The sequence below is a fragment of the Cyprinus carpio genome, chromosome A19 (genome assembly GCF_018340385.1).
Source record: "Cyprinus carpio isolate SPL01 chromosome A19, ASM1834038v1, whole genome shotgun sequence".
Lineage (NCBI taxonomy): Eukaryota > Metazoa > Chordata > Actinopteri > Cypriniformes > Cyprinidae > Cyprinus > Cyprinus carpio.
This window is the reverse complement of record NC_056590.1, coordinates 18,665,067-18,691,598: the sequence shown is the minus strand read 5'-3', so window position 1 is coordinate 18,691,598 and position 26,532 is coordinate 18,665,067. Positions and strand designations below refer to the sequence as shown.

The 26,532-nt window shown below is 36.4% G+C and overlaps 2 protein-coding genes across 2 annotated transcripts; both read right to left on the bottom strand.

Moving 5' to 3' along the window:
- Window positions 1-1,713: 1,713 nt before the first annotated feature.
- On the bottom strand, window positions 1,714-3,426 carry LOC109112218 (protein LRATD2-like). Its single transcript, XM_042776902.1, has one exon. It carries the CDS (start codon window positions 2,791-2,793, stop codon window positions 1,993-1,995), a length of 801 nt encoding a protein of 266 aa, XP_042632836.1. The 5' UTR covers window positions 2,794-3,426; the 3' UTR covers window positions 1,714-1,992.
- Window positions 3,427-6,409: 2,983 nt separating this feature from the next.
- Window positions 6,410-25,785, bottom strand: LOC109111587 (protein FAM91A1-like). The gene is made up of 24 exons (XM_042776901.1): window positions 25,478-25,785; window positions 24,620-24,704; window positions 24,262-24,413; window positions 23,728-23,785; window positions 18,831-18,898; window positions 18,493-18,606; window positions 18,065-18,155; window positions 17,291-17,353; window positions 16,990-17,096; window positions 16,840-16,878; window positions 15,331-15,443; window positions 14,184-14,293; window positions 13,906-14,015; window positions 11,562-11,648; window positions 11,111-11,240; window positions 10,162-10,310; window positions 9,649-9,783; window positions 8,923-9,036; window positions 8,749-8,821; window positions 8,486-8,623; window positions 8,050-8,157; window positions 7,742-7,865; window positions 7,128-7,197; window positions 6,410-6,775 (listed from the first exon to the last, which is right to left on the bottom strand). Exons 1-24 carry the CDS (start codon window positions 25,547-25,549, stop codon window positions 6,575-6,577), a joined length of 2,511 nt encoding a protein of 836 aa, XP_042632835.1. The 5' UTR covers window positions 25,550-25,785; the 3' UTR covers window positions 6,410-6,574.
- Between the last annotated feature and the right edge of the window lie 747 nt (window positions 25,786-26,532).

The window sequence follows — 26,532 nt, the reverse complement described above, 5'->3', positions numbered from 1 at the left end:
ATCTGTTTGATGTGTGTCTGTGTGTGTGTGTGTGTGTGCAAGAAAAGAGTGAGACAGAGATGTTATTTTAGTTTCTTAGATGTCCTGGCTACTTAGAAAATGATTTGCATTAAATTCTTAGAAACTCGACTGGAGGACATAGTTGAACACCTTAAATGGACATATATGTTGAATATGCATTATGATTGGATGAGAATAAAGTATCCACATTTGATGAAGGTATAAATGTTGAGTTTGGTTGTTTTCTCTTCATTGCAATCTACAGCCAACCTTGAATGACTGTATGAATGTAGAGCTTTTCCTGTAGGAAAATAAATATTCAAAAGACTTTTGTCTGATACCTTTAATTGAAATGGAAAATTGCCATGACAGTAATCTAAACTGTATCTTTCAACATACCTTCTGATGTTCATTCATGTTTATTTTACGATATAACTTATTAAAGTGGAAGAGACTTGCTTGAACTGAGGTGCGACTGTGATCTGTCACGTCACATTTAAAAGCATCAAAATGGAAAGAAAGCACAAAGCTCTTCGTGATTATTGGACGGGAGGTGTGCTACAAATAATGTTTGGTGTAGAGAAAAACTGCAGATCTGGCAACCCTGTCTTGAACTACGTAGGGTCGTAGGGTCAAACAGAGCCTGTTTTAATGTCGCTATTTTTAACTGTGAATGTTGTCATGTTCATTTTGACAGCCCTAAATTCAACAGAGAGATTTTCTTCACACACAGGATGAGTCTGACACTTTTTTCCACAGCTTTTTGATTGACAGTATATTATCGGCCCTTATCATTGGCTGATTTTGAACAATCGGCCGATGGCCATTGGCCAGTAGTGAAATAAATTGCTTTTTTCAGCCTATAGCGATTTTTGTCGGATCTGTGAATCTCTATACAGTTGCTTTAGAAATGCACCCTACTGACCCCATTAAAGAGATGTGAGGTCAGATATGTTCTCAGAGCATAATTGTGTAGCTTAATGATAAAAGCAAGAATAACTGAGAGAGAGAGTAAACAGGTAGATTCAGTCACTGTTTACTTGCTGTTATTTCATGTGTGCCAAAACTTTTGAGTGCCAAAACATAGAGAGCCTGATTATACATTATAGAGAACAGCTTACAACTTGAGAGACAATGTGTTTGAAAAACAATACCACTCAGCGTAAAATATTTAATAACTGAGTGTGAAATTATTTTGATTTCCAACAGAAGGAAAGTCTAGTAGCGTGTGATCCTCAGTCATTTAGTGTATGATGGTCAGTTTTTCCTCTGTGACTATTTACAAAGTCGGTAAGTGTATGATGCCTAGTGTTTTAAAAATCTGTTCAGATTTTAAAAGTCATGTGTATTCCAGCCTTAAAGCAAACACCACTGTGTGTTGCTCAGATGAAAAAAACAGCACATTCTGGTTAGGTATGTTTTGTCCACTTCTACCATACAAGCATCAATGTTGAGCTCTGTTACTGTATATAAAATAAACCCTATCTAAGTGGCTGGGAGTGTCCGGCTTGGTGGGTGTTTATGTCAAGTTTATAAATAAACAAAAAGAATATTACTTCCTACCTTTTTTTCAGTGAGATGGATGGGCCTCATATTGGCACAAAGATCATCAAAATCATTCTCAAGCACCCCAATTTGGGAGCCGCTGGCCTAAAGTAGGCTACTTTGTTTTTATAAAGACAGTTGCAAAAAATTAAAAATATTAAGGACACATTTATTATTGAAACGTTTTTATTATTATTATTATTATTATTATTATTTAGTGATTAAATTCAGTAAGTGACATCCTTCCGCTGAAAGATATAGTCCCTGACATGACAGAACATAACAGTGACATGAGTTGACCAATCAGAATGTGTCCCAGTTCTGTCATTTTCTTTGGAAGAAAAAATATATAGATTTTAATTTTGGAATTCAATGTTCTGGACGGGTTTCGTGAGAATCACGCACATGTTATGCTGGGATACGTTTCTCTCCGCTACCTGTTGCGCGTCAATGAACGTTCGCTTCACTTCCGTTATTGCTCAAATGATGCGCCAGTTCCTGTATAACTGCCGCTTTTCCGATCTGATCGTTTCTCCTCTTTTCCATGATCAAATCCTCCAAACTCTGAAACTCCAGCACATGAAACTGTTTGTCCGGCAAGAAGAGCTTTAATCTGTACGGCTGTTTTCCTATCCGTATCTCCCCTCCCATCTTGAACTCCCGTTTACCGAATCTGCACCAGGCGGCGAAACCCTCCGAATTTCTCCAACTTAACTCTCTGTCTTTGGCCCCCACCTGCTCCATCGCGTTCTGCACCACCATGTCAGGACTGAGGGGTTTGAATTTGTACAGCTCGTTTACGATCCTGCCCCTCCTGCCCTGACTAGCATCGGTCAGAAAACTGTTCTTGACCTCCGCCCGGTGCAGGTGCACCACCTGGAAGTCCCCCACGTACACAGCCCAGTGCGGGTACTGACCGGCGCACACGAACTCCAGCACGTCCCCGGGCTTACATCTGTTCAATAAATTCTCCGGGCTGAACGTCTCCAGTTCCGTAGTGTTGCTGCTTCTCTCATAAATGCACTCGTCTCGGTGGTACACGGCGCAGTCCAGCTCGCGCTTCTCTTCTTCCTGCTCCGGTCCATCGACAGGCTGGTGATGGTTATCGTCCAGTTCGTCGTCGTCGGTGGAGAAAATGTACGAGACCCCGACCCGCGGGCCGTCTTCCTCCGTGTCCAGTCCGTTAGGATCGGTCGTGGGAACTTCGGCGTAACTTAGGTGTGACAGTTTGTCAACCTGGTTGCCCATATATGCCACCTTCAGCCGCGGACAGATGGAGTGAAACGAGCTCCACCTGTTACGAGCAGAGAGAGATGGACATCTGGAAGTAGACTGACTGCGATGCTCCGTCTGCGCAGAGAATTGCTTAATAAAGCTGCATATGCCAGATCCGCGCGCATCACAATTACAGACCAAAACAAGCACTTTACATCAGAAGAGCTACGTGCAATTGTTTGGGATAAGTCAGAGGTCACATCCAGTTTGTATATCCAATGATTCGTGTTGCTGCTCCAGGCGGTATGCTAGCTAGTAGTCTGTATCACACCTGACGTTTCCAAGCAGAAAGTTCTTCAAAGCTTCACTGACATACTGATGAAAAAAATAAAATGTTGCTCCGGTATCCGAATACGACAAACCCGTTATATGCGTGCTTATAGAAACGTAAATCGCTTGTTTTTTGTTTTGTTTTTTCCTCAAAATGTTCTCTGTGTTTTGAACTGCACCTGCTGCGTGTTGCTTGGGTCCATCAGATATTATGAAAACTAACACAGACAGAGCTGAAGAAAACCAACCACAGCCACACTTACACACGCTCCCTCATTTAAAGAGACACAGCACAGCACAATATAAAGCAGCTTAGACAGACATCATGAGAATTATTAATATGATAAAGTAGCTCACTCACGGCTGTCCTGTAAACAGTACTGCAACGCTGCTCTGCCAGTCATAATAGAGGACCCACCGGAACTAGATATAGCCTAACTACTGCATATAACTAATGCATAACATAATAATAATAATAATACATAAAATAATAATAATAATACATAAAATAATAATACAAATAATTACTTATAAAGTACATTTTATTCACAAACACAATTTTTATTTTTTACCGTAATATTTACTGTAAACTGTAATATTTTAGCAATCATGTCATTTGTGTTTTCTAACTTGTTAGAATCTGAACCAGCCTTGCTAGATTGGCAAATCAATCACTTATCTTATCGGTCAAACAGGTTTGTAAAATAGTCTGAATGTGATTCATTCACTTGTACAATGAACAGCAGTTTCTCCAAATGGTAATAGAAAAAAATAGTAACACCAAAATAGTAACGGGATACTTCAAAAGACCAAAAACAAGAGCTGGATCTTCACCTACAGTCCATTGTAAGAAGCAAAACTTTAAAATGTCTTCTACTATTTGTCAGCACATAAGGCCCACACCAAGGATGATGATATATATATATAAATATATATACATATTTATATATTATATATATTATATATATATATATATATATATATATATATATATATATATTATATATAATATAAAAAAATAGTTTAAGATTTTAATAATTGTATGTATTCTGTGAGAATAGTGTGGTAGCCCGTTTCTGGCACAGGATAGGAAAAAAAAAAATCCAAAAAAGTAATTGTGTCTTTTAGTCTTAAAATTGAGTTATAACATTTCACAGTTCTAAAAAAAAAAAAAAAAAAAAAAAAGAACTGTGAAAGTTGTACATTGTAAAAAGTTGATCATGTTGGACTTGCATTCAGAAAGATTTTTTCCAGTCACGAACAGCTTGAGCATTTAAAGACAGACAACATAACTGCAGAGCTTGACATGAGCAAAATGTTTATCTGTTGGTCTGGATGCTAGTAAAGTTATCAATCTTGGTGTGAACTGGCCATCTCTTTATTGTGTGTACAGGTTGTGAATAGCTCTGTGCTGTATGTAAAGTCAATTTATATCCATAACAGTATAAGAGTATCAAAATATGGGGGGAGGAGGTGGGTGTTCACAAATGAGCTCTATGAATTTAATAATTCAGAATAAGAATTTATTAATGGTCCTTTAAACTGTAAATAAAACTATTCAACCTTTTTCCAAAAAAGTGACAAATTACATAAAGATATAGTTAATTACATAATGCCAGTTTTGTTTTTCTGCATGCACTGCTTGTCATGCTCTGTCAAAAGACAGAGAGACTGAAGTAGAAGGTTATATTCCTTTCATACAAGTCTGTATTTCTCAGTGTAAAAGTTTCGTAGGCCGCAGAACATCTACAATAAAAATGGATAGGGTAGCCACCCGCTGTCAAATTTTCTCCCGTACACACATTTCTTGAAATATTGAAAGTTTCTGACTAGAGTTACCGACCTAGTTTTAGAGCAAGCCTCCAGATAAAACCAGTTTTAATTAAGCTACAAGAAGATTAATTATAAAATTAATGACAAAAAGTCTAACCACTACATACACCGGCCTCGCACATATTGTAGGATGGAAAATAAAGAACATCTCAACATTTTTTTGTTGACAGGCATCGTCAGATGTTTTTTCTCTTGTGCTATCCCTATGATCACATGCCCCATTTCAGAGCCTCACTGCCCCCTGGTGACACCCTGAATTTGTGTTACTATAGTAATTAGTCACCGGGGACCCAGCCTGTCTGAAGCCAAGCTTCAACAATCTGAAGATAACAGCTTTTTAAATGACAAACTGCATGCTAAGACTTGTAATGGGTGTTTCTGTAACATATTTATTAGTACTTTCATATAGTTTTTACATATTCATTTGTTATGACATATATTTTGGTGAATGGAATTGCGTGAGGGGAAAATGTAACTTCTGTACCCATTTAATTACAAGAGCATGTTCACAGTCCCATCAAGTACACTACAACAGAGGTGCAGGGTGACTTTATAAAACTATCGGTTATTTTATTTCTCTAACACTGTGACTGGGTCAGGCATGGAGCCGGTGTTGTTTTGGGTCGTATTGAAAGGAATGGAAAGGGGAAATAAAGAGATGAGGAAAAAACAGCGCACTATACACACAACAACTCTACACACTCATCATGCAGCACCAAGATCTCTAATCGGTCTTCATACACCAATACCATAAGGTTTGATTGGGAAAACACTGGCAGCACCCTCAGAAAAAGGCATAAGGGAAAAAGTCAGGCCACTGAGGGGGATTTTAATGCTGTATTACTGCATATTCACACAATAAACTCTAAACTTATACTGATATTCAACACATCTAGGTACTGATGGATAATCGATGACCTTGCTGTCACTACTTGAAGGTTTGTGGACTAAAGTAGATAGTTAGTCCAAGTGGAAAAATGTTCAAACTGGCCTAGTGGAATAAACACATTCGGTGATACAGTAGTCTAATGGACACAAAGCAAATAAGGCAGTCAAAAAAGTAAAATAATGGTAAAAATCAACATAAAACAAGTTGGTCTTTGGTCTCAGCAGAAACACTCCTCTGCTAAGCAGAATTGAGACGGACACGCACTCCATCCCAAATAAAACACAACCGAACAAAACCTAATAAACTTTAAAAAAAAAAAAAAAAAAAAAAGGAATAAACCTGAATGTCATCCACATGCTTTGTGCAAAACGTAAACCTCAACTTCGTGTTTTCAAACCCTGCTGATTCAGTCAAGTAGTTTTTGAGATTTTGTGCAGTGATATCATGCATCAGGTCACAAAACATGATAATACGAGTAGGGCAACTTCATCCAACCCCAGGATTGGTCCTATGTTTTCCAAGCAAAGTCTATATACACATTAAAAGGTCAATATAGGACCATTTGTAAATAGATTTTCTATTTTGTAATTGGGTGAATGGGATGATGTGTGATTGAACCCGTCAGGACTTTTAGAGTTACTCTGGACGCTCGCATCCAAACGTGACGGGAGGCGGCAGCAGCAGCACTTGATGGCTGTGTGGTAACTCATGACATAAGTGATCAGAAGTGAGTGGAGTATGCTGTGGATCTCAACAGGGTTATTATGAGGGTGGTATTTTTTGTGGGATGATCTTCTGTGGGGCACAGATGTGCAGGGAGGGCGGCACTCGGCCGCTCCATTCCTTCAGCTCGCCGTCCTTGAAGAGCAGGTTGATTGCAGGTAGAGGGACGCCAGACTCTGCCGTGGGCTGACTCAGGGGACCCGAGACCCCGCTGTCAGGGTCCGCAGGCTGTTTTCCATCCTGTGAGAGACGGTGTAAAATAGTCAACTCAACACACATACAAAGAACATCTGAGAGTGGAAAAATACCAGGGGTCCCAACAATTCTTGCCCAAATATTATAGAGATTGCACTCTCATAGAGCAATTTCTAGCTGATGATGGGGAATGTTTAACACAGAAAAAATTATATTCACTATAGAAATTTCCATGACTTTATAAGATTCCATTAAGTTCCTGTAGGAAATTGCAATTTTAAAACTTGCTGATACTTTCTGGTTTTCCATGACTGTGTAATACATAAGACATTAGCACTGTTACTATGAACTAAATCCACATTACATTAGGAACCATATAAAACTGGTGAAGATTTACCTGGAATGAATGAACAAAACTGAGAACTTTTAATGACAGTTTTCGACTGGAATGTAGTAACTCTTGAAGACTGCAAAAGGAAAAAAAAAAAAATTAAATATGCTTAATTTTTCTTAATATCCACATATATACTATAATAAAGTTCATAAAGGCTGGAATACACAATAGAACATGATTAAATATGCTTAATTTTTATTTTGAAAGCTCAACTAACCATCATTTGTACAAACATTTAATTCAGTAATGTCAGATTATTTCATTACACATTTACATTAGTTTTTTCTGAAAAAACTAATGACAAACAAACTTTTGAATAGTAGTGTATTGTCCTTTTGCCACTTGCTAGCAATGAAAAATAAATAAAAAAAATTATAAATAAAAAAACAAACTCCTTAATACAATTACATTAAAATTCTAGCATTAATATAGACAGTGTAAAAAATATAAATACAAACTTTTGAATAGTATTGTATTGTCCTTTTGCCACTTATATTAATATAGACAGTGTAAAAAATATAAATAATAGGATAAAGAGGTGAGACTGGGATCACAAGAATAATGGGCTGGATTCAAATTTGCTTTGCTAGAAATGTTTGCAGACATGCACTTGTCACCTGTCTTTGCTGCAGAGTTTGTGAGAGACGATCCTCTGACACACTTTGTGATTTAACTCGGAGCTAAAAAGAGGCATCCCAAAGCAAAGCTCCAGAGGAACCCATTCATCCTCACTGGACGAACCTGTGAACAAACAAGATTTTCTGAGCACCTCATACTGACTTAGTCACATAACCAGATTGATTAGCAGCACCCACTAATACTCTCAGCTCAGTGTAACACATTTCTAGCATCTTTAAATCTATTACGCATGTTTTCTCCCTCAAAAAAATCTGCAGACTCTGGCTCTCAGTCAAAGAACACCTACCTTCTGTTCCTGGTTTCTTGCTGCCATCTCCGTTATTCTCCTCCGTAACCAGCTCGAAAGATTCATTGCTTCCGTTGACATCAAGCACTCCGCTAAGATCAGGGTCTCCTGTGAGGAAAGCAAAGAGAGTGAATCTTATTGTTCCTTTGAGACCCCGAAGGTAGCGTTCAGGTTTTCACTCTGATTAGTGATGCAATCAAACGTGTGGACTGCAATTAAAACATTCATTGAATTAGAGATCTGTTCTAATAAAACACACTGGCGAGAGCTTGAACCGGTTGCTCTCATTCTAATCTAATTGCAGCACTTATAGTGGCTAATACAGCCATGATACAGCCTGGAGTGACTAACGATCAGTATAGGCGCCGTCCTTATCAGGCCTTTCAGAGATTGGTTAAATGGACAGTGTGGACTGAGAAGAGGCTCTTAGCCCCACCGTCGGTGTCACTGAGTCGTCTGCGATGTCTGTTGTTGTGGTTCAGCATGGTGATGTAGCCACACTGGTGCTCCAGATCCACTTTGTCCCGCAAGATCTTAAGGGCTTTGTGCGCACACATATTGGAATATGAGAACTCTGGGAAAGGCAACACAAATCAGAGCGGCCAGTTAGAATGACTTAGCCTTTCAGAGTGCTAAACACATCTACAGTGACCCTAAAAAACCCTGGGCTACTATATGTATACACAACTAAGACTTTACCTGCTTTGAGGTCTTCGTCATCAAATGGGAAGGGGACATAGACAGTCTCACCGTGCCCATGCATTCCATGACCCTGAAAAGAGTGAGAGATTTTGGTAAATGTTTTGATAAAATTAGATTTGAGAATGTGTTAGATATGAGAACTCTTGGTTGTTCAAGGTCTCCCTCCATTACCTGAATGAGCACAGCTGAGTGGGTGAGGGCATCGTTCAACATTGTTAGCACGTTGGATGTCGGGACAACCCCGGGGTCATGACCCCATGATGTAATAAGCAGTCGGTCATAAGCCTGAATAACATATTAAATGATTATGTAAGCACTATGCATTATGTTTAACTTTTAATGTTTTTATTTATGCAGAATTGCATTTATATAAAATTATATATGATAGCCTTATAGCAGAATATATAGTATGCTTATAATGCATAAACTACACTTTTTTGAATTTTGATGATGGTAAGTGTTTTTTTTTTTGTTTTGTTTTTTGGGGGGGGGGTTAATACTTAATATGCATTAAATTTATCAACAGTGACAGTAAAGACAATTATAATGTTTATAAACAGAATGATTGAAAAAATTGTTTCCACAAAAAAATACAACAACTGTTTTCAACAATGATAATAAGAAATGTTTGAACAGTAGTTTTGAAGGGTAGTGTTATTTATATGTACTTTTAAAAATTTTGATTAATGTATGGGTAGAGAGAGAAAAATAACAAAAAAATAAAAACTGATTTTTTTTTAATATTCATTTAATTTCAAGAAAATAAATGTATTTAAATGTTTAAAGGAATATTTTTAACGTAATAAGAATTGTATGAAAGAACAGATTTACAGAAAGAATTAAAGCACAATAAAATACAAACAAAAATGAAATAAATATTTGAATGCTGAGATCAACCTGGAAGATCTCTGGCAGCTTCCGGAGCCTGGAGCCCTTGGACAGCAGCAGTGAAGGAGGGCCTTGACCAGTGACAGAGTACAGGTATAGCTTGAACCAGATGGAGCTGACCTCAGGAATGGCTGGACCAATGTGCTGGAAGAGACACATCAGACATATAATATAAAGCTACTCTAATAAACATGTCCAGCTTCCAACCAAATCTCCTAGTGACAAAACATGTAACGCAAAGTTATTCTAAATGCACACCGTAACTTCTCCTTCAGGCCAAATGATGACCTTATTTGTAAAAGACATCTAAACAGCATGTAAAAGATATTTATGGAAATGCAGAGATGTAGTCGGTGGGTGAAACTCTTATAAAGAAACCCCGAGGCAAAGAAAGACCTATTTAGCTTGAATGATACTCTCAAGAGAACAATGATCTGACTGCTCACTGAGCGAGCACAGTCTCGTAAGTCCTAATGATCATATATCCCTTTCTACGGGTCTGACTACAGTCTCCTGGGCTACCTGAGGCGTGCAGCTGCTGATTGGCCGGATCTCGTTGCTGAGTGGCGCCATGGAAACTAGCAGTTTGTAGTTCTTGTTCAACACACGGCTGCAGGTGGCAGGGTCCAATCCCAGCAGGCTTTCACAGCGGAGGAGGTCCAGAGGCAGGCCTGACGAGAAACACAAAGCAGGACATGTGAACATGTGTCTACTTGTACCACTCCATAATTGAAGGAAATTTTGTTTTAATAAAGATCACAGTGATACACTGATAGTGACGTGTATTACCCATCAGAACTGTTTCCATGAAATATTAAGCATCAAAAACTGTTTTCAACACTGATAATCATTATGTTTCTTGAGCGGCAAATCAGCACATTAGAATGATTTTTTAAGGACCATGTGACAAGATTGGAGTAAATATGCTGAAAATGTAGCTTTAGATCACAGGAATAAATTGCATTTTTAAATATATTAAAATAAACTTCTTTCAAACACATTTAAAATTCCTAATTATTCCAAACATTTGGCCACCTGTGTAATTTTTTTATTATGTACTATTATATTTCACATGCTCAATATATATATAGTATATTTGATATATATGTATTTGCTTTTGCTCTGAAATTACTAAATTATTTAAATTATTCATTCTTTTACATTTGTTCAAAAATGAATTTGAATTAAAATTAAGAAAGAGAAACCATTATTAACAAATTCAAGAACTAACAGAGTAAAGAATTATTGCAGAAATTTATGACATCCTTTTCACATAAATTAAAAATGCATCCATGAACATTTTTAAATGTAGATGCAATGATGCAATTAAATTGTTGAACTGATTCAAAAGGACTGATTCATAGATATAAATTTAATTGGTCAACAACAATATAATATTTAATAAGTAAATATTTGATTGATCTCCCAGGTCTAGTACAGTATATACAAACCCTCAGTTACTGACACATACCTATATTTGGTACATCAGGGCCCTGATCAGGCGTGAGATCTTTGTTGTAGCGCAGAAAGAGTATTGTGTTCCTGAGGGTCAGCGCATGGTCAAAATATCTCTGAGCCTCTCCTTCAGCAGTGCTCTCAACTTATAACATAAAAGCATCCTTATCAAGCTCAACACACAAAGACAATCATTATGTCTGTGAATGAAAGAACATGTGCAAACAAAAAAAGAATAACTAAAGGTTGGAGAGATTATTAAGGGAAAATGCAATAGTCTTTATGCTTTTGTGTGCGCAAGAGATGTGAGAGCAGTGCCAAAGTGAAAAATGTGAGTGTGTGTGTTGTATAATCAGCCCCTGGCGGTGGCCCCTTTCCACAGTATTTCAATACAAGCACAGAGAGGGAGATTGTCTGTCCACTGTGTGTCCCTTAGCTTCTTTTGTGTCCTATAATAAGGGTATTACCTTCTCCAGTTCCATGAGAAAACTGTCCAGGGTCTCATCAGACAACTTCCCAACCTCAAACATTGTCACGGCGTGGCTCTTTAAGTTCTGAGACAAAAAAAAGCACATTAAATCCCGATATTTATAGATGATATACAAAACATATTTGATCATATGACAATCTTGGAAAACCCTTTAGCATGAAGACTCCTCAAACTAAATCAGTAGTTCTCAACTGGTTTAGCTTCAAGGTCCAGCTTTTCCACTGGAGTTCAAGTGGTGACAACATAGTACTAAAATTGCTTAGTTTACAGATTGAATTGTGATGGTTTCATGCTCTCGGCAGGCAATAATTCACTACACTAAACAAATTGTAGAGGGCACAATCCGGGTTTTGTCTTTTCAGTACGTGAACTCATATTTAACATATTTTGGGTTGCATTTAAATAGTTTTGTTCATGTTTTTTACACTGTAAACAATGATAGTGATTTTAACAGTAAAACAAAAAATGCTACAGTAAAAACCTGTTAATTGGTTATCAGTAAGTTTCCATACTATATGTAGTTAATAACTGTAATTACATTTAATGTCATTTTACAGTCAAATACTGTTAAAATTATAATTTTTTTTGGAAGTGAAAAAGAACAAGTCATTGTATAATTTTCACTTAAAATCTGTAAATCGACACTTGCCCATATTGCCTTATTTGGCTGCTTCTACCATGTCACAGAAGAATTTGCATCAAAATACCATTGAGGACAATTAGAAGACAATTATATGATCGATTGTAGGAATGCCCAACATATCAGTATCAGTAAGACTGGATATAGGCTGATATTAGAGTTTTAATATTTATCATTAAAGGTCCATATTGGCTTTTTAATTATGCATTCTCCTGTAGACATTAAGATTAAATCTGCCACCGTCTAAGTTAAAAAAAAGTCATATTTTTAATATCGATACAACCCCAGTCAGTTACATTGAATTTTTTGCTTCTACTATCTGTGACCTTATCAAAACAGGCCTGTGACCAGGGATCCCAGGTCTGTGTAACAAACATAGCCCAATGACCAATCAAGAACAGCCCATAACTAGCCCAATGACCCTATGGCAAATATCAAAACTCAAAACATACCACTTCCATGTTATGTGTTTACATCATTTTAGCATGAAAATCACTATACAGCACTAATCATCAACATTATGGTTTTTATAACAGTGTTATAAACTGTTATAACACTGTTATCATGAGGAGCTTAAAGGCTCCCTACCAGTGCCCCTCCCTTACAAATCTTATCATCTAGTAAAATTTTATCATTGGCAGAATGTTAAATGGGTAAAATATTTCAGTTGAACAATTTCAGTCAAATACAATTTATGTAATGTCAAACCTTTAACCCTCAAGAGGGGAAAAAAAATCAACCCGTGGCAATAGTTTAAAAGTAGCTCCGTTCCACAGTAAAACCACAGACTTGGCAACACTGTCTGCAACCTGTTTTCAGTCACAACCCACTAACTGTGAACCACTGCACTAAATATTATCAAACACCTTAAAATAAAAAGTAAAATAAGCCACATGCAGTGTATCAAATATGTGTCAACTGTAAAGCAGAAATACTTAAAGGGATACTCCACCCCTAAATGAAAATTTTGTCATTAATCACTTACCCCCATGTCGTTCCAAACCCGTAAAAGTCTTCAGAACACAATTTAAGATATTTTGGATGAAAACCGGGAGGCCTGTGAATTTCCCATAGACTGCCAAGTAAATAGCAGTGTCAAAGTCCATAAAAGGTACAAAAATAATTTCTTTATTCAACAATTCCTTTGTCAACAGTCTCCTCTCTGTCTCTCCATGTCATGTATGCTGTGTATGCTCCTCTGTATCATCCGTGCCACAAGGATGAGCTGTTTTCTTTTAAATTCAAAGCTAAATACACTTAGAAACAGCGCATCTTGGTGGCGCGGATGATACAGAAGAGTATACGCAGCATACAGTGATATGGAGAGACACAGAGGAGACTGTTGACAAAGGAATTGTTGAATAAAGTCATTTTTTTTTGTTTTCTTAGCTTACAAAAAGTATTCCCGTCGCTTCATATAACCCAGATTGCACGTGATGGCAGATGGAGTATTCTGAAAACGATTTTCATGCCTTTTTTATGGACTTTGACACTGTTATTTATTTGGCAGTCTATGGGACAGTCACAGGCCTCCTGGTTTTCATCCAAAAAATCTTCAATTGTGTTCCAAAGACTAACGAAGTTTTTACAGGTTTGGAACAACATGGGGGTAAGTGATTAATGACAAAATTTTCCTGTTTGGGGTGGAGTATCCCTTTAAATCTATGAATGAGACACTAACAGGGGACAGATTGCCCATCATGAGGAAGGCGGTGAGGGTGGAGTCAAACAGGAAGGCAATCCTCTTAGTCGGGGCGGCTGGAATACTTAGACTGCTCACACTTGCAGTGTCTGGAGGACAGGGAAAAATCACACAGTCAATTTAATTCAGATTATTATGATTTATGTACTGACTGGAGCCAGACTAATGTTTAATAATACACTGCAGTAGAGTGAGTTAGTGTCTAATGGATGAGTGGAAAGCTGTTTATGATTTAATGAAAGCTGTTGTGCTCTCACCCTGGTCCTCCAGGCTGGTGGTGTCTGTATCAGTGGCTGAGGAACCTGCCTCCATCACTGGACTGCCACCCTCCCATGACAGCAGCATCTTCTGAGGGTCCATAGTGCCTCTGGCAAGCATAAGAAAACACTAAGATATAAAACACAATGAAACACCTGACTAAAAAGACATTCACACGAACAGTAACAGCTGGTCAAAATTTCAATGAGATTTTTTTACAGGCTATACATTCCCATTCTGATTAGGGCTGCATATCAACATCGATTTCCTGATTCAGTTTGACTCTCAATCACAAGCTCTCAATTCGATTTTGATTTCAATTTGTTAGTGAATCATTTGGGAATATTTAAGTTACAATGTCAACAGCTATGTACTTAATCGCTTAACATGAATTTTGACTAACTCTACAGGTTCTCTTTTTTTCCTTTCACATTTCCAAATATTTGAGCCATTACAGATTGTTATATTAGATACAAAGATAGTATAACACATTTGTACAGAGAAGGAGATCATAAGATTCTTCCAGATTTGGAATGAAGAGTTGTTACAATGTCACTAGAACACACAAAAATTCAAAGGTTTTCTTTTATAGGAAATTAATAAAGAATAATGCATAATAATTAATATAATACAAATTATTTTATTGAAGGATTCATTAATTTGAATTATTACATCATCAAAAAATGGTTAACTATTATTAAAATTAAAGTATTATCATGTTTAGCATGATAAATAAATAAATAAATAGCAAGCTGAACAGATATATGATAGATGTGGGGTACTGCATGTGTTAGGTGTAAACAATTATCCACAACTGACCCGGCGACATCTGCTAGACGTGAGGTGGCACATATTATATTTTGTTATGGCAGACATGCTCATGCATCAACTACAAATGCATAAATTAAAATCCCAATCCTAGGATTTTAAGAATCAATATTCAATTCATTGGAAGGATTTAATCACTCTTATTTGTGATCATAATATGATATGGTATGATACCAATAACACAGACAAAATCTCTTTCTGTGTGAACGGCACAGAGTTTGAGATTTCTAGAACAGTAATAGTTTTGTTTTGTTTGCTTCTTTGACTTGAGCCAGCAGTAAAAGCCTATTCATCAGTGTCAGGTAGGCCTTCTAATACCTGAGTCTATTGACCGAAGGGGCACTCTTCCACGAGGGGTGCAGCTGGTCCGGGCTGATCACCTGACCCTTTTTGATAGCGAACCCCAGGCGACAATACATGGACACAGCATTCTGGAAGACAACAGAGAAAAGTCCAATATTCTTTCAGCATTCATACACAATCCAGTGATGATTATTAACTACTATAATAGCATGTTACCACTGTTAATTTACGAGGAAGTCTTCCAGTCTCTGAATTATGTTTGGAAAGCATCCACACACATCTTCATGAATAATCCATAGCGTTATCGAAAACAGCTTTATAATAATAAACATCATCACAGCATCACTGCCAAAACACAATTTCCATCTGCACTTTTCACCTGACAACAAAAAACATCAAATCTGTTGCATCCAACTGATTCTGCAGCTAGGCCAGTCAAAAGCTAAAGTTATGAATACACATTCCCTTATTTTTCCAAAGGTTATTCTCTACATGGCTATAAGCTCGACTCAGAATGGTTCTAGGTGAGGTGGAACAGAAAAGAAGATTGCGGTACTGTCACATATGAAGATAAAACTGTCAGCTCTTGAGAAAGATTTAATGGTACTGGAGAAAGGAGGTCAGGATTTGGGCTCCATACAGCCTGATACTGAAGAAAGACAATTTGAATATCACTGCACAGTATTTTTTTTTAGATGTGTTGATTAGAATTCTCACCGTTTATATATGTATGAATGTATATGAATGAGAGTATTAATTTTTTTGAATAAAAATATTAGCAAAATTTAATTCAGTATAAATTATTAATGTTGACAAACTATTTTTACATAAACTGATATATTGATTAGTTTTATAAATGATTTACAAAAAAGTAGGAAAATAAAAGAGAAAAAATGACTCATGTTTCATAAACAAAGACCGATATTCAAGCTTTTCCAATGAAGCTATTTGTCTTCAGGCACATCCCTATCAAAAGGCACTATGTACGCTGCACGTAAACACTGACGGCAATGGATTTATTCAAATATACTCTGTCATCATCATGTTTTCACTAATAGGATGACTGCAGGAAACATTTCATTCTGTTTGTCTTAGTCAAAGAGATAATAAAAATGAACACTAGCTATCTTGTGTAAAAATTAATTTATTTGTAAAGATCGTGTCCTTTGAGTCAGCATTGGCTTTTCTAATAAGGAGTTATGGATTTTCATGATGGATCTCATGAATAAGCTTGCTTTCCACTCTGCCAGATACTGAAATGGGGCTAAACAGCTACAAAGGAAATGTGTGAACACAATGGTTCAGTCCTCATTCTCCTCAGTCTGCATCATACATTCAAAGAAGGACTCATTTCACAACCCATCAAAAGGCCAAAGGATTTGGAAAATTGCCTTTGCGGCGCCAGTAATTCCAGAACCAGTGCATCCTGGATTCACCGCCCTCTCAGTTAGCTATAAAGGCATCATTTCATATCAAACATTCCATGTAAATGGCCTTCCATTTTCATCCCTGCATGACACATACCTTCACCAGGCCCAAGTCAATCTCCAGTACATTAGCCAGCTGAAATGACAAACAGAAAAGTGGTATGACAGTTTCAAAGACAAGCAGAAACACTGAAAAGAAGCGAGACAGCATTTCAAGTGCACTGCAAAGTGAAAACTGCATATGCACCTCCGACACATTAGTCTGCTCATCGATGGACACAAAGATTTTGTAGAGTAGCGTTTCGAAATAATCACCCTGGACTCTGTTCATGACAAACCCCTCAAGCGGCGGCACTGAAAATGAAAACCAAGAAGAGGTTGTGTGTGTGAGCGTTGTACCCTAAACGTCTGCTATTCCAAATGGATTTGTGATCATCCTATCATACTTTTTTGATCAATGATTCTTCCATCCACTATTATGTACATTCTGTGGCAATGGACGAGCAAAATCCTTTTCCAAAGAGGTCATGATAAACCGCAGTGCATACCTGATATACAGCTGTCATCTGATATGGGGACATCAAGATATATATAGCCCCGGTTGTACAAACCTGAAATAATTGAGAAGATAAATAGATAGAAAATTATTGTACTGAATGTACCACCCATAAAAACACAGGGCTTCAGACTGTGACTAAACGGTGGCTTTTTCCAACCACTTTTCCTGCATGTGCGACTACATTTTTGCTAGAGGTTATACTGGTCCGACTTCAAAAATGCCCCACACTTTTGGACTGTGTGCTGCCATTATCTGCTGTGCATGGAAACCAATCATCTGCACAGCTTTGCGCAGACCAGTACAGACTAGATGTTACCATAGTGACTACGACAGTTTGGCTGAAATGTCACAAATTCAATAAATATTATGATGTTTATATTATTATTATTATGTTATTAATATAACTATTTAATAAGAGGGGTGAAGTAATATATCTTTCATTATTTTATTTATTTTATAATTACGGTAGTTATAGTCTCACTGTCAAAATATTTAAAGTCTATCAAAATTAAGCCTATATAAAAAGTATAAAATAAATTAATTAATTTCATTCACAATTATTATTGTTTTTTGTTTGTTTTTTGAAAGCCTGCTAACAAATCAGTATGTTCCACCATATGCGGTCCTGAAAAAGGATGACAATCAATTCTTCATTCAATTATAGCATTAATAATAAAATATGAGTACACTGTATTCATGCGTAGAGCATGACAGTATTTCAAGTGGTTTTCTTAAAGACTGAAACTGTCTCAGTGACACTCACTCAGAACCACGTTGAACTCCATCGATCCAGCCAGCTGAGGTCCAGAATCTATCATCTTATCAATGGCCGTCTTCTCCGCCACAGAGCAGGTCTGAAATCAACCCAGCACAAAAGCAATAAAGGCCAGAGGTATTTCAGTCCAGTTACAAACCTTCAAATGAACAACTAGAAGAGAATTTTTTCGGAAATATGAGGGAAAATGTAGCTGTTGAGAATAATTTGTTCTGTGTTTTTATGTTTTGCTCATATTTTTTTATTTAAAAATTAATAAACTGTTAATGGTGTGTTAGAAAACACAGTTGCATCATAAAATAAGTATTAAATGGATAATTTAGTTTTATTCTCAGTGACTCCATTTCTTTGAAATAATAATAAATAATTTCCAAAAGCCTAATGCAATTTTATGAGCAAAAATTAATCCCCCTTACCCTGATGTCATCCTCGGTGATGTATCCGGTCTGTACCACCCACCAGGGCTCTACTGTGATCTCCACAGGTTTTGCTGGCAGGAGATCCCGAGCCGTTTTCCTCCGGAAGAATTTCTAGCCACAGACAGATGTTGCTTAGGCAACAGTGTGAGGTTATCACCGTGTGTACAAAGCATTGCTCTCTATGGATTACATCTTTCATCTTCAAACGGAGCAATGAAACCATATAGATTTGAGAACTATCTATTGAACATAATGTTGAAATCCCAGAAGAGCTTCCATGGAAGTTAACCACAACATCCTAATTGATCTACAGCGTAAAACCAAGAGCGACTTACTTTGGAAGATCTGCACTGGTTCATTAGGTCAATGTACTGGTTCCTGCCAATCCCAAGCAGCCTCAGACCTGAAAGGTCAACAGTTAGATCAATAAACACACTAATGGATGCCAACTACCAAATACTTCATGTGTGGACACCTAATTTGCTATCTATGACCCTGTTTACACCAGGATTGGATATTAACAGGGGCTTGGGGCAAAATTTCATCATAAGGGCGCAAAAAAACGCATTATTAAACAATCAATTAAGACTGATGCAATTAAGTATTGATTTACACTGTACAGTAAAAGACGACATAAGTAAGAGATTCATTTTGCACTGTAAGACAGCTTCAGTGGTTATACTGGGAGACATGAACCATTTCAGTGAATGCTCTTTGCTCACTTTCTGTATATAATTTATTCTGAGTTTGATTAACCATTTTGTTTTCATGCTGCTAAGACAACCAATTTGAAGTGCTGATTTTCTTATGAAAGCAACAAACTAATTGGTTCTTAGCTTGTTTGCTCTGGGTAGCCAGAACATGACACATCCATGTGTCTATTTTACATAAACATAAAGATTCATTATTACAACATCAAGTCCAATAAATGACAAATAATTTTTGTCATAATATTATAGCCCTACTCTGTACTGGGTTCAAGGTTGTTGTTGTTGTTGTTGTTTTTTTTTTTTTTTTAGAAAACAGTGCCTTGCAAATGTATTCATATGTAACTGCCTTATTTTAAACAGCTTTAAAAATTTTCACATCAATCTACAGTCCATAATGACAAAGCAAAAAACAGGTTTGTAACAACGTTGCAAATTTATTACAAATAAAAAAACTTAAATGATTACATTGCATAAGTATTCATACCCTTTTCTGTAAAACTTGAAATTTAGCTTGAAAATGTTACAACACTTTGAGTGTAGTATGAGTTTGTTTGAGTTAACTATGGCAGATTCATTAGAATGAGTGTGATTTGGAAGCATTTAAAAAGCATTTAAAAGCTTCATGACAGATGAAGCTTCTATTCCATCTTTGATGTAATAAGTTAAATTAATAAAATTTGATTGGTAACAGTCTATTGCAGGGATCGGCAACCTACGGCACGCATGCCAACAGTGGCACGCAGAGGGATAATTGCTGGCACGCGAGCATTAGGGAAAACTGCATACTGACGTACATTTTGAGGTAATAACTTATCATAGTCACACAGCCTGTTAGGAGCTATAAATACTATTAAAGTGTGATAATTAACTTGCACTAGTCTAAGGATGCATGCGTGAGCTCTGCACATAGGCACTTCAGATCAAAGCCTCAGTGGTCTAACAGTGCTCATCAATGTCAAAATGTCAGAGATGCCCAATCAAATCAAAGTAGGTGGGTTTTACTGTTGACAGAAGCCGAGCACAAATACTATTAAAGTGTGAGAATTAAAGTGTGACCGCCTCGGCGGTCTAACAGTGATGTCAGAGCTGGCCAATCAAATCAAAGTAGGCGGGGTTTACTGTTAACAGAAGCAGAGCGCCGAGCGTCAGTTTAACGTTAATAAGCGCGATCGCAGATCTTTGTGCAAACGCGCATCAATTAAAGCAGTGCATTAATATAGAACGGGGATTAAACTGAATATGCAAAGTACTCTAATTGTTTTTTCTCAAATATGGCCATTTTGAGATAAAGAGAGAGAGATGTGTAAATTTTCTGCGTCTGTCTCTCTCTACAAACAATAAAGCTGAGTTTAATTTTACCCCTCTCCTTGCTGAGAAATATAATGTAGCGATTCAGTATTGATTAATAAAAGTTGCGTGGCAGCGCTGACAACAAGTTTATGAGCTTCTGAATGTTACTTTTTGCACAGCGCGATCTCAGATCTGTGTGCCAGTGACGTGTGAATTTAAGCAGCGCATATTGAACGGTGATTAAACTGAACGGTTTTAATCCATTGGCCTTGTCACACACACACATACAGTGATGTTCAGTATGGTCACACTGAATATCTGTTATTCAAGAAACTTTTGAAAAGTTTAAAAAACAATTCATGAAAAAATCTTCCGAAACTATTTGCATGAAAATCAAAGAGGCCTATTGTTTTTTTTTATCATATCATTTAAAAATGTGTATGTACTGTATAAAGCATTAATATTGCATCGTATCATTTAAAAATGTGTATGTACTGTATAAAACATGCCGAAATGCCTACCCACCCCATATATAATTCATACTGATTGAAAAAACTGGATAAATCCGACCCCTGGTATATTGCATTCTGATTGATTGAAGTAACTGGTTAAAAAAATACAAATACATATGGTAATTATAAAAAATGCCCTTAAAAAGGTAAAAAATATTGAAAAGTTTGTTTCAGAACTTGGTTTATACCCGGCAAATCTGTTTTATAACTACATGTTGGTATTGATTGTAAAAAAAAAAAAAAAAAAAAAAAAAAGGCAAACATTCTGCACACTGTTGCTTCCAAATATTTTTTCCCATTTTAACCTCCTTACTTTAACTTACATTACAATCAAAAAATTACCTTAACAACATGTAGGACCCTACGCAATCTGCTTAATTTTTCCCAAATTCCCCAAAATCTTTTTCAATATTACCCATATTACACTTTTTTAATTTTTTAAATTAACATATAAAATTTTATTAATCAAAATTAATAATATAATGTCTTATTAAATTAATTGAAATAATGAAATATTTAACAGCAATTTATTAAAAGTTGAACAAAAAATACATGTTTAAGGTCCTATGAAATACGTTTAAATTTTCTCAAATTCAGTATTTTTACCACATTCTGTTTTCCATTAATTTTCTGGATTAAATTTTAATGGTTTCATTAAATTTCAATGATCAAAAGCATCTTATAAAAACATAATTTATACAAAATAATTTTTTTAATACTGTATTATTATTATTATTATTAAACACTTTTTTATTATTATTATTTAAATTTAATCATTATTAAATAAATTCTGGTAAATAATTTTTCTGGTAAATATTCCTTAAAAAAATAATGGTTTAATAATAATTGTATCAGTAGTAGTAGTGCTATCATTACATTAAGTAAAATATTTCTGTCACAGTTTCTTCACGTTAAACCAAACTTTTATTTTGATGGGTTGCTGTGAAGCCCAAGTGTCTGATTGTATATGATATTACAATAGTTCTAAAAAAATAATACAAAAAATCTAAAAAATGCATCGATAAAATGCTCATGAAGTGACTCTCACAGCAGTTCCAGAGATGATGTTTATGTATTCATGTGCTCATATATTGAGGCTGAAATCATAGGCCCCTACAACATGTAATCATTGCCTGAATACATGCGATTAACTTCATGATTTGTATTATCCTAAAATTGCACATTTCTGCCATATGGACATTACTTTGACAGTCAGCTCTCATAACAAATTACTCTTAATTGTATTGTAGAAATATGAAGCTGATTTAAAACCAAATTTAAACCAAAAAAATATATAAAAATAAATGTAAATAAAAATAAATGTGAATTGAATAATAATGGAATTTTGAGCAGAATCTTTGAATGTGCATGCATGTAAAGCACAGTGGATACTTGACAAGTGACCAGGCAGCCCTACAAACATTATAAATTCACTGTGGCTTACATGCGTTTTCGACTACCTCTGAATGTCGTTTGATGATCACAGAACATTTTGGACCCAGTTTACACCTCTATTGAGTGCTGACTGCATATGCTTGTAATTGGTAGGACATCATGGATGTCCTTTAGTGTTTGGAGGAACCTCTGTGACTTTAACATATTCCTCTATGCCCCAGGTCCTGCCTTCCTGGGGCCTCAGCAGCCCGTCCCTCTCCATGCATAAAGGCACAGGGGTCTGGGATCATCAGAAAAGGCCAGAACTGACTGCGGCGAGCCAGGCATGATGCCAAAGGCTGTGGGGTGAGCTGTGAAGGGCAGGAGTGCAGCCTCACTTCAGACAAAGAGATTAGAGTGAGAGACCCATGCATAGCCTGCTGGCTACCTTCTGTCTACCCAACCCAAAGACCATATTCTGTGAGATCTCTGAGCAATTCACTGCAATTCACATAAGAGTGTTGACATCAATTACCATAAGATACGACAGCACATTTCTTTCAGCTGAATAATGAAAAGACATATGGGTAAATGTAAGGGGTTCATAAAATGCAATTACACTCTGTACAAAAATTCTGTACATTTGATCCACTAAATAATACGTGATTGTTTGTATTGTTGTCAAACTGTTGTTGTATTATTAAACCACATATTCAAAAATTCACATACCAAAATATAAGGCACAGTCCAAAGTCTAAATACATTTTATGTCATTGTCTGTCTATTTACACAGTATTTTACACTTGAACCTCACACTATTGCTTTCAGTACTTTGAAGGGTTTTCCTGATATATTTGTATATTAAACAGTATTATATTCAAAAAACAATATTAAGCTAAATTAACAAATTCTGTAAAAATGTTCATTTTTAGTTCATGACACCTCATGCATTAACTAATGTTAAGAAATTAAACCTTACTTTAAGATGTTACCCATGTTTCTATATTCATATATTTCACATTTTTAAATATTATTTCACTAATCATGATTTAGTAAATGCATTTATGCTACCCCTGAGCAGCATTAAACAGTACAAGTATCTTTTTTGTGGTATATATATAGCACATTTGCGGTGTAAAGACAGCACTGCCATATTTCTTCTGAAGAATTAGCTAGGTTTATTCAATAAAATATTTACATTCACTATTATTCAGAGTAATTCTGTGCCACTTCATTCTGAGTGGGCAATGTACAGCCATCTCTAGTGACTTATGGCCTTGTTATTGTGCATGAGCAGCCAGTAACAAAAAATTATTCCCAGCTCTGATAGAGAGAGAACAACTTACAGTCAGCAGCAGTGAAGTTGGGCAGGGAATCATAACTCTTCTCACTGTTCATGATGTCCTGAATGATGGGGAAAGAGACTGGGTCATGCACTTCCAGTCAAATGAAGTCCAATGAAACAATAGTTTCACCCAAGAGTTATGTTTATTTCATCATTTACTCTTTCAAAACCCATATGACCTTCTTTCCTCGATGGAAAACAAACAGAAATGTTTACAACAGAACTAGAACAGTAAAACACTGAACGCTTGGATGCCAGCTCATGTCTACCATATGTTGCGACTGTTTTCACAGAATCAGTGATAAGTGTAGACAACATAATTTGGTAGTTTGAGAAAATTAAATTAGTAAATACTTTAGAGATGTGGATGTGGTGCTTATATAGGCAATGCATGCTTGAGTTAAGCATCATTTGCTGAGCCGTTACTTCATATTCTCCCCATTACTCTCTCTTCACAATTAAAAGCTGCAAAAATAAAATAAGAAAGAAAAAGCTATTAGGGTAAATGTTATTCAAATAGTTGACTTGACCAAACCTCCATTATGCTGATGTAGTAGGAGAAGGGGGTGACCCGCAGACCCTTGACCATGATGTCTGATAGGTGGTAGGGGTAGAGTATCAGATGGTCCCGGCTGTATTTTAACAGCTCTTCATAATACTTGCGTTCGTCCTTCTTCACATGCCTGACTGTTAGAGGAGAGGTTTTAGACAGTGTTGTGGGACACTAAATCAGGGCAACGATGCTCATTATTTTAGTGTAATTACATCTGCTGACAGAAGCTAGAGTGAGCTTGTTGGTCTGGCCAGAGTGGAGCGGGAAACACAAATGGTTCGGAACAATGACAGAATGAAAAATAGGATTTCCGAAAGTGAAAAGCAATAGATTTTCTTACCTAGGTTATTGCGGAAGCGAAGCTGGTTGCGGATACTGTACAGAAGAACCTGCTTTTCATATTCACGCTGCGAGTTTCCCAGACTCTATGAATAAAGCAAAACACTGCAAAAACATTTCTTACAGAAATGAAGGTGCAAAAAAACATTTAATTCCTATGGATTTAGGTAAACAATGCAATAATTTAAACACATAATGTTTGGCATTATGAGAATGTGAATTTTGGTTTAGCTGATTTTAATGTTAAAGGAAAATTAGGTCAAGAGTCAAAAGTCATTTCCATACAAAAAAAAATTGCAAAATAAATTTAAGATTTGTATAAATAAATAAAAATATATACAAATTCTCAGTCAAATTTTGTTCACTGCGAAAAACAGAATAAACTATTACATAATATTATTCAATAAAAACTAAACATTATTTGAATATTATTGTTCAGTGTACAGTTGTACTGTACATATTATTTCAAAGCACAGAGAAACATTAAGATATTTTATTCCCACAAGCTTTAATAATTCACGCAGCAGAGGGTTACTGTCTCCAAAGGAATTTTAGAAGAAACTTGCACACTTTTTTATGATTAGCCTTTTATATCTACTGATGTGCAGCTATAATGCAGAGGAATCTGATGACAGTAACGAAACGACAATAATGATGATGATGATGATGATGTGTGTGTGTGTGTGTGTGTGTGTGTGTGTGTGTGTGTGTGTGTGTGTGTGTGTGTGTGTGTGTTTACGGATATATCTGAATGAATGAGATGACTGACAGTATATCTGGAAATCATGCTGACGCTGTAAATTATTATGCAGGTAGGGCAGGCGGTGATGGGAAAGTTTGTGAGTGCTGAAGACTGTACCTGTTTGACATTAGCTGGCAGTTTGTTCCACGGGTAATTCTGCCTGATGTGAAATTCTACGTCCGTATTCATAGCTGGATTCGAGCTCCACGGCTATTCTAACAGATACTCACGGGCTTTCGGGTAAGTCCGAGATGACTATACCCTCCCGGTACTTGTTTAGTTATAAGACACCGTTAGACAATTAAATGTCTCTTTTATTAATGTTATTTTAGCCTTGACAGTGAACGTCCACTTCCTTGTATTTTTAAGACAGCCTTGGTCACGCTTTTGGATATGTACGTCACTTCCGTTCAGCGCGTGACGAAAGTCTGAACAGTAGTGAAGGGAAGTCCGGATAATTTTCTCGTATAGGTTCTTTTATACGGCTCGTTTCAATGAACAAGTTCGAAAAACTGATTCAGCGGTTCTTTGCCTGGCATAGCGCATAGGCTAACTTTATCCAACGATGGTTTCCTATTGTTTTATCTATAAGAGTTTTACTGTTCTTTTATGTGTGCCAGTTCAGTTTATTGCAGTCAAGATTAAGCGCATAGTCTTTTAGAACCTAAATATAATTTTAAATTTAGTTCCGTCTTTTTGAGTGGGTTCTACGGAATCATAAAAAAGATCCGACTCAAATGAACGATTCATTCACCAATCAGGCATCGCTGCAGAACGCATTGCATTCATTTGTAGCAAGGATGTAAAAAAAAGGAACCGTGATAACGTAAAATGAAACTCATATGCTAAATCTTTTCTATTATAAACCTATCATTGCAAATATCTTAGGTTTGTGTTAAGAAAAATGCATTAACCACCTATGGTAGGAAAGCAGTGCAGCAGGAAAAGGAAACAGCTGTGTGCATCAAAGGGAAGAGGTGACATGACAGAAGATGATGCTCCCTTGCTGACATACCAGACTCCATGCATTCTGGGACTGTCATATAATCTGCCCTGATGCATGCTTGTTTTCCTTTCACTCTCCGGCAATCTAAACATGACAGTAATTCATCTGTTCCCAGAATGCAGCTGATGATAGGGCTATAAGGAATAGCCTATCTGCACCAGTATCT

Bases quoted from the DNA above. Each gene is read 5' to 3' on its own strand.
- LOC109111587 (XM_042776901.1), bottom strand. From the start codon at position 25,549: ATGAATACGGACGTAGAATTTCACATCAGGCAGAATTACCCGTGGAAC. The intron at 24,414-24,619 runs GTAAGAAAATCT...CTCCTCTAACAG, and splicing joins TCGCTTCCGCAATAACCTAG to TCAGGCATGTGAAGAAGGAC. The intron at 9,784-10,161 runs GTAGCCCAGGAG...TGTCTCTTCCAG, and splicing joins TCAGCAGCTGCACGCCTCAG to CACATTGGTCCAGCCATTCC.
- LOC109112218 (XM_042776902.1), bottom strand. From the start codon at position 2,793: ATGGGCAACCAGGTTGACAAACTGTCACACCTAAGTTACGCCGAAGTT.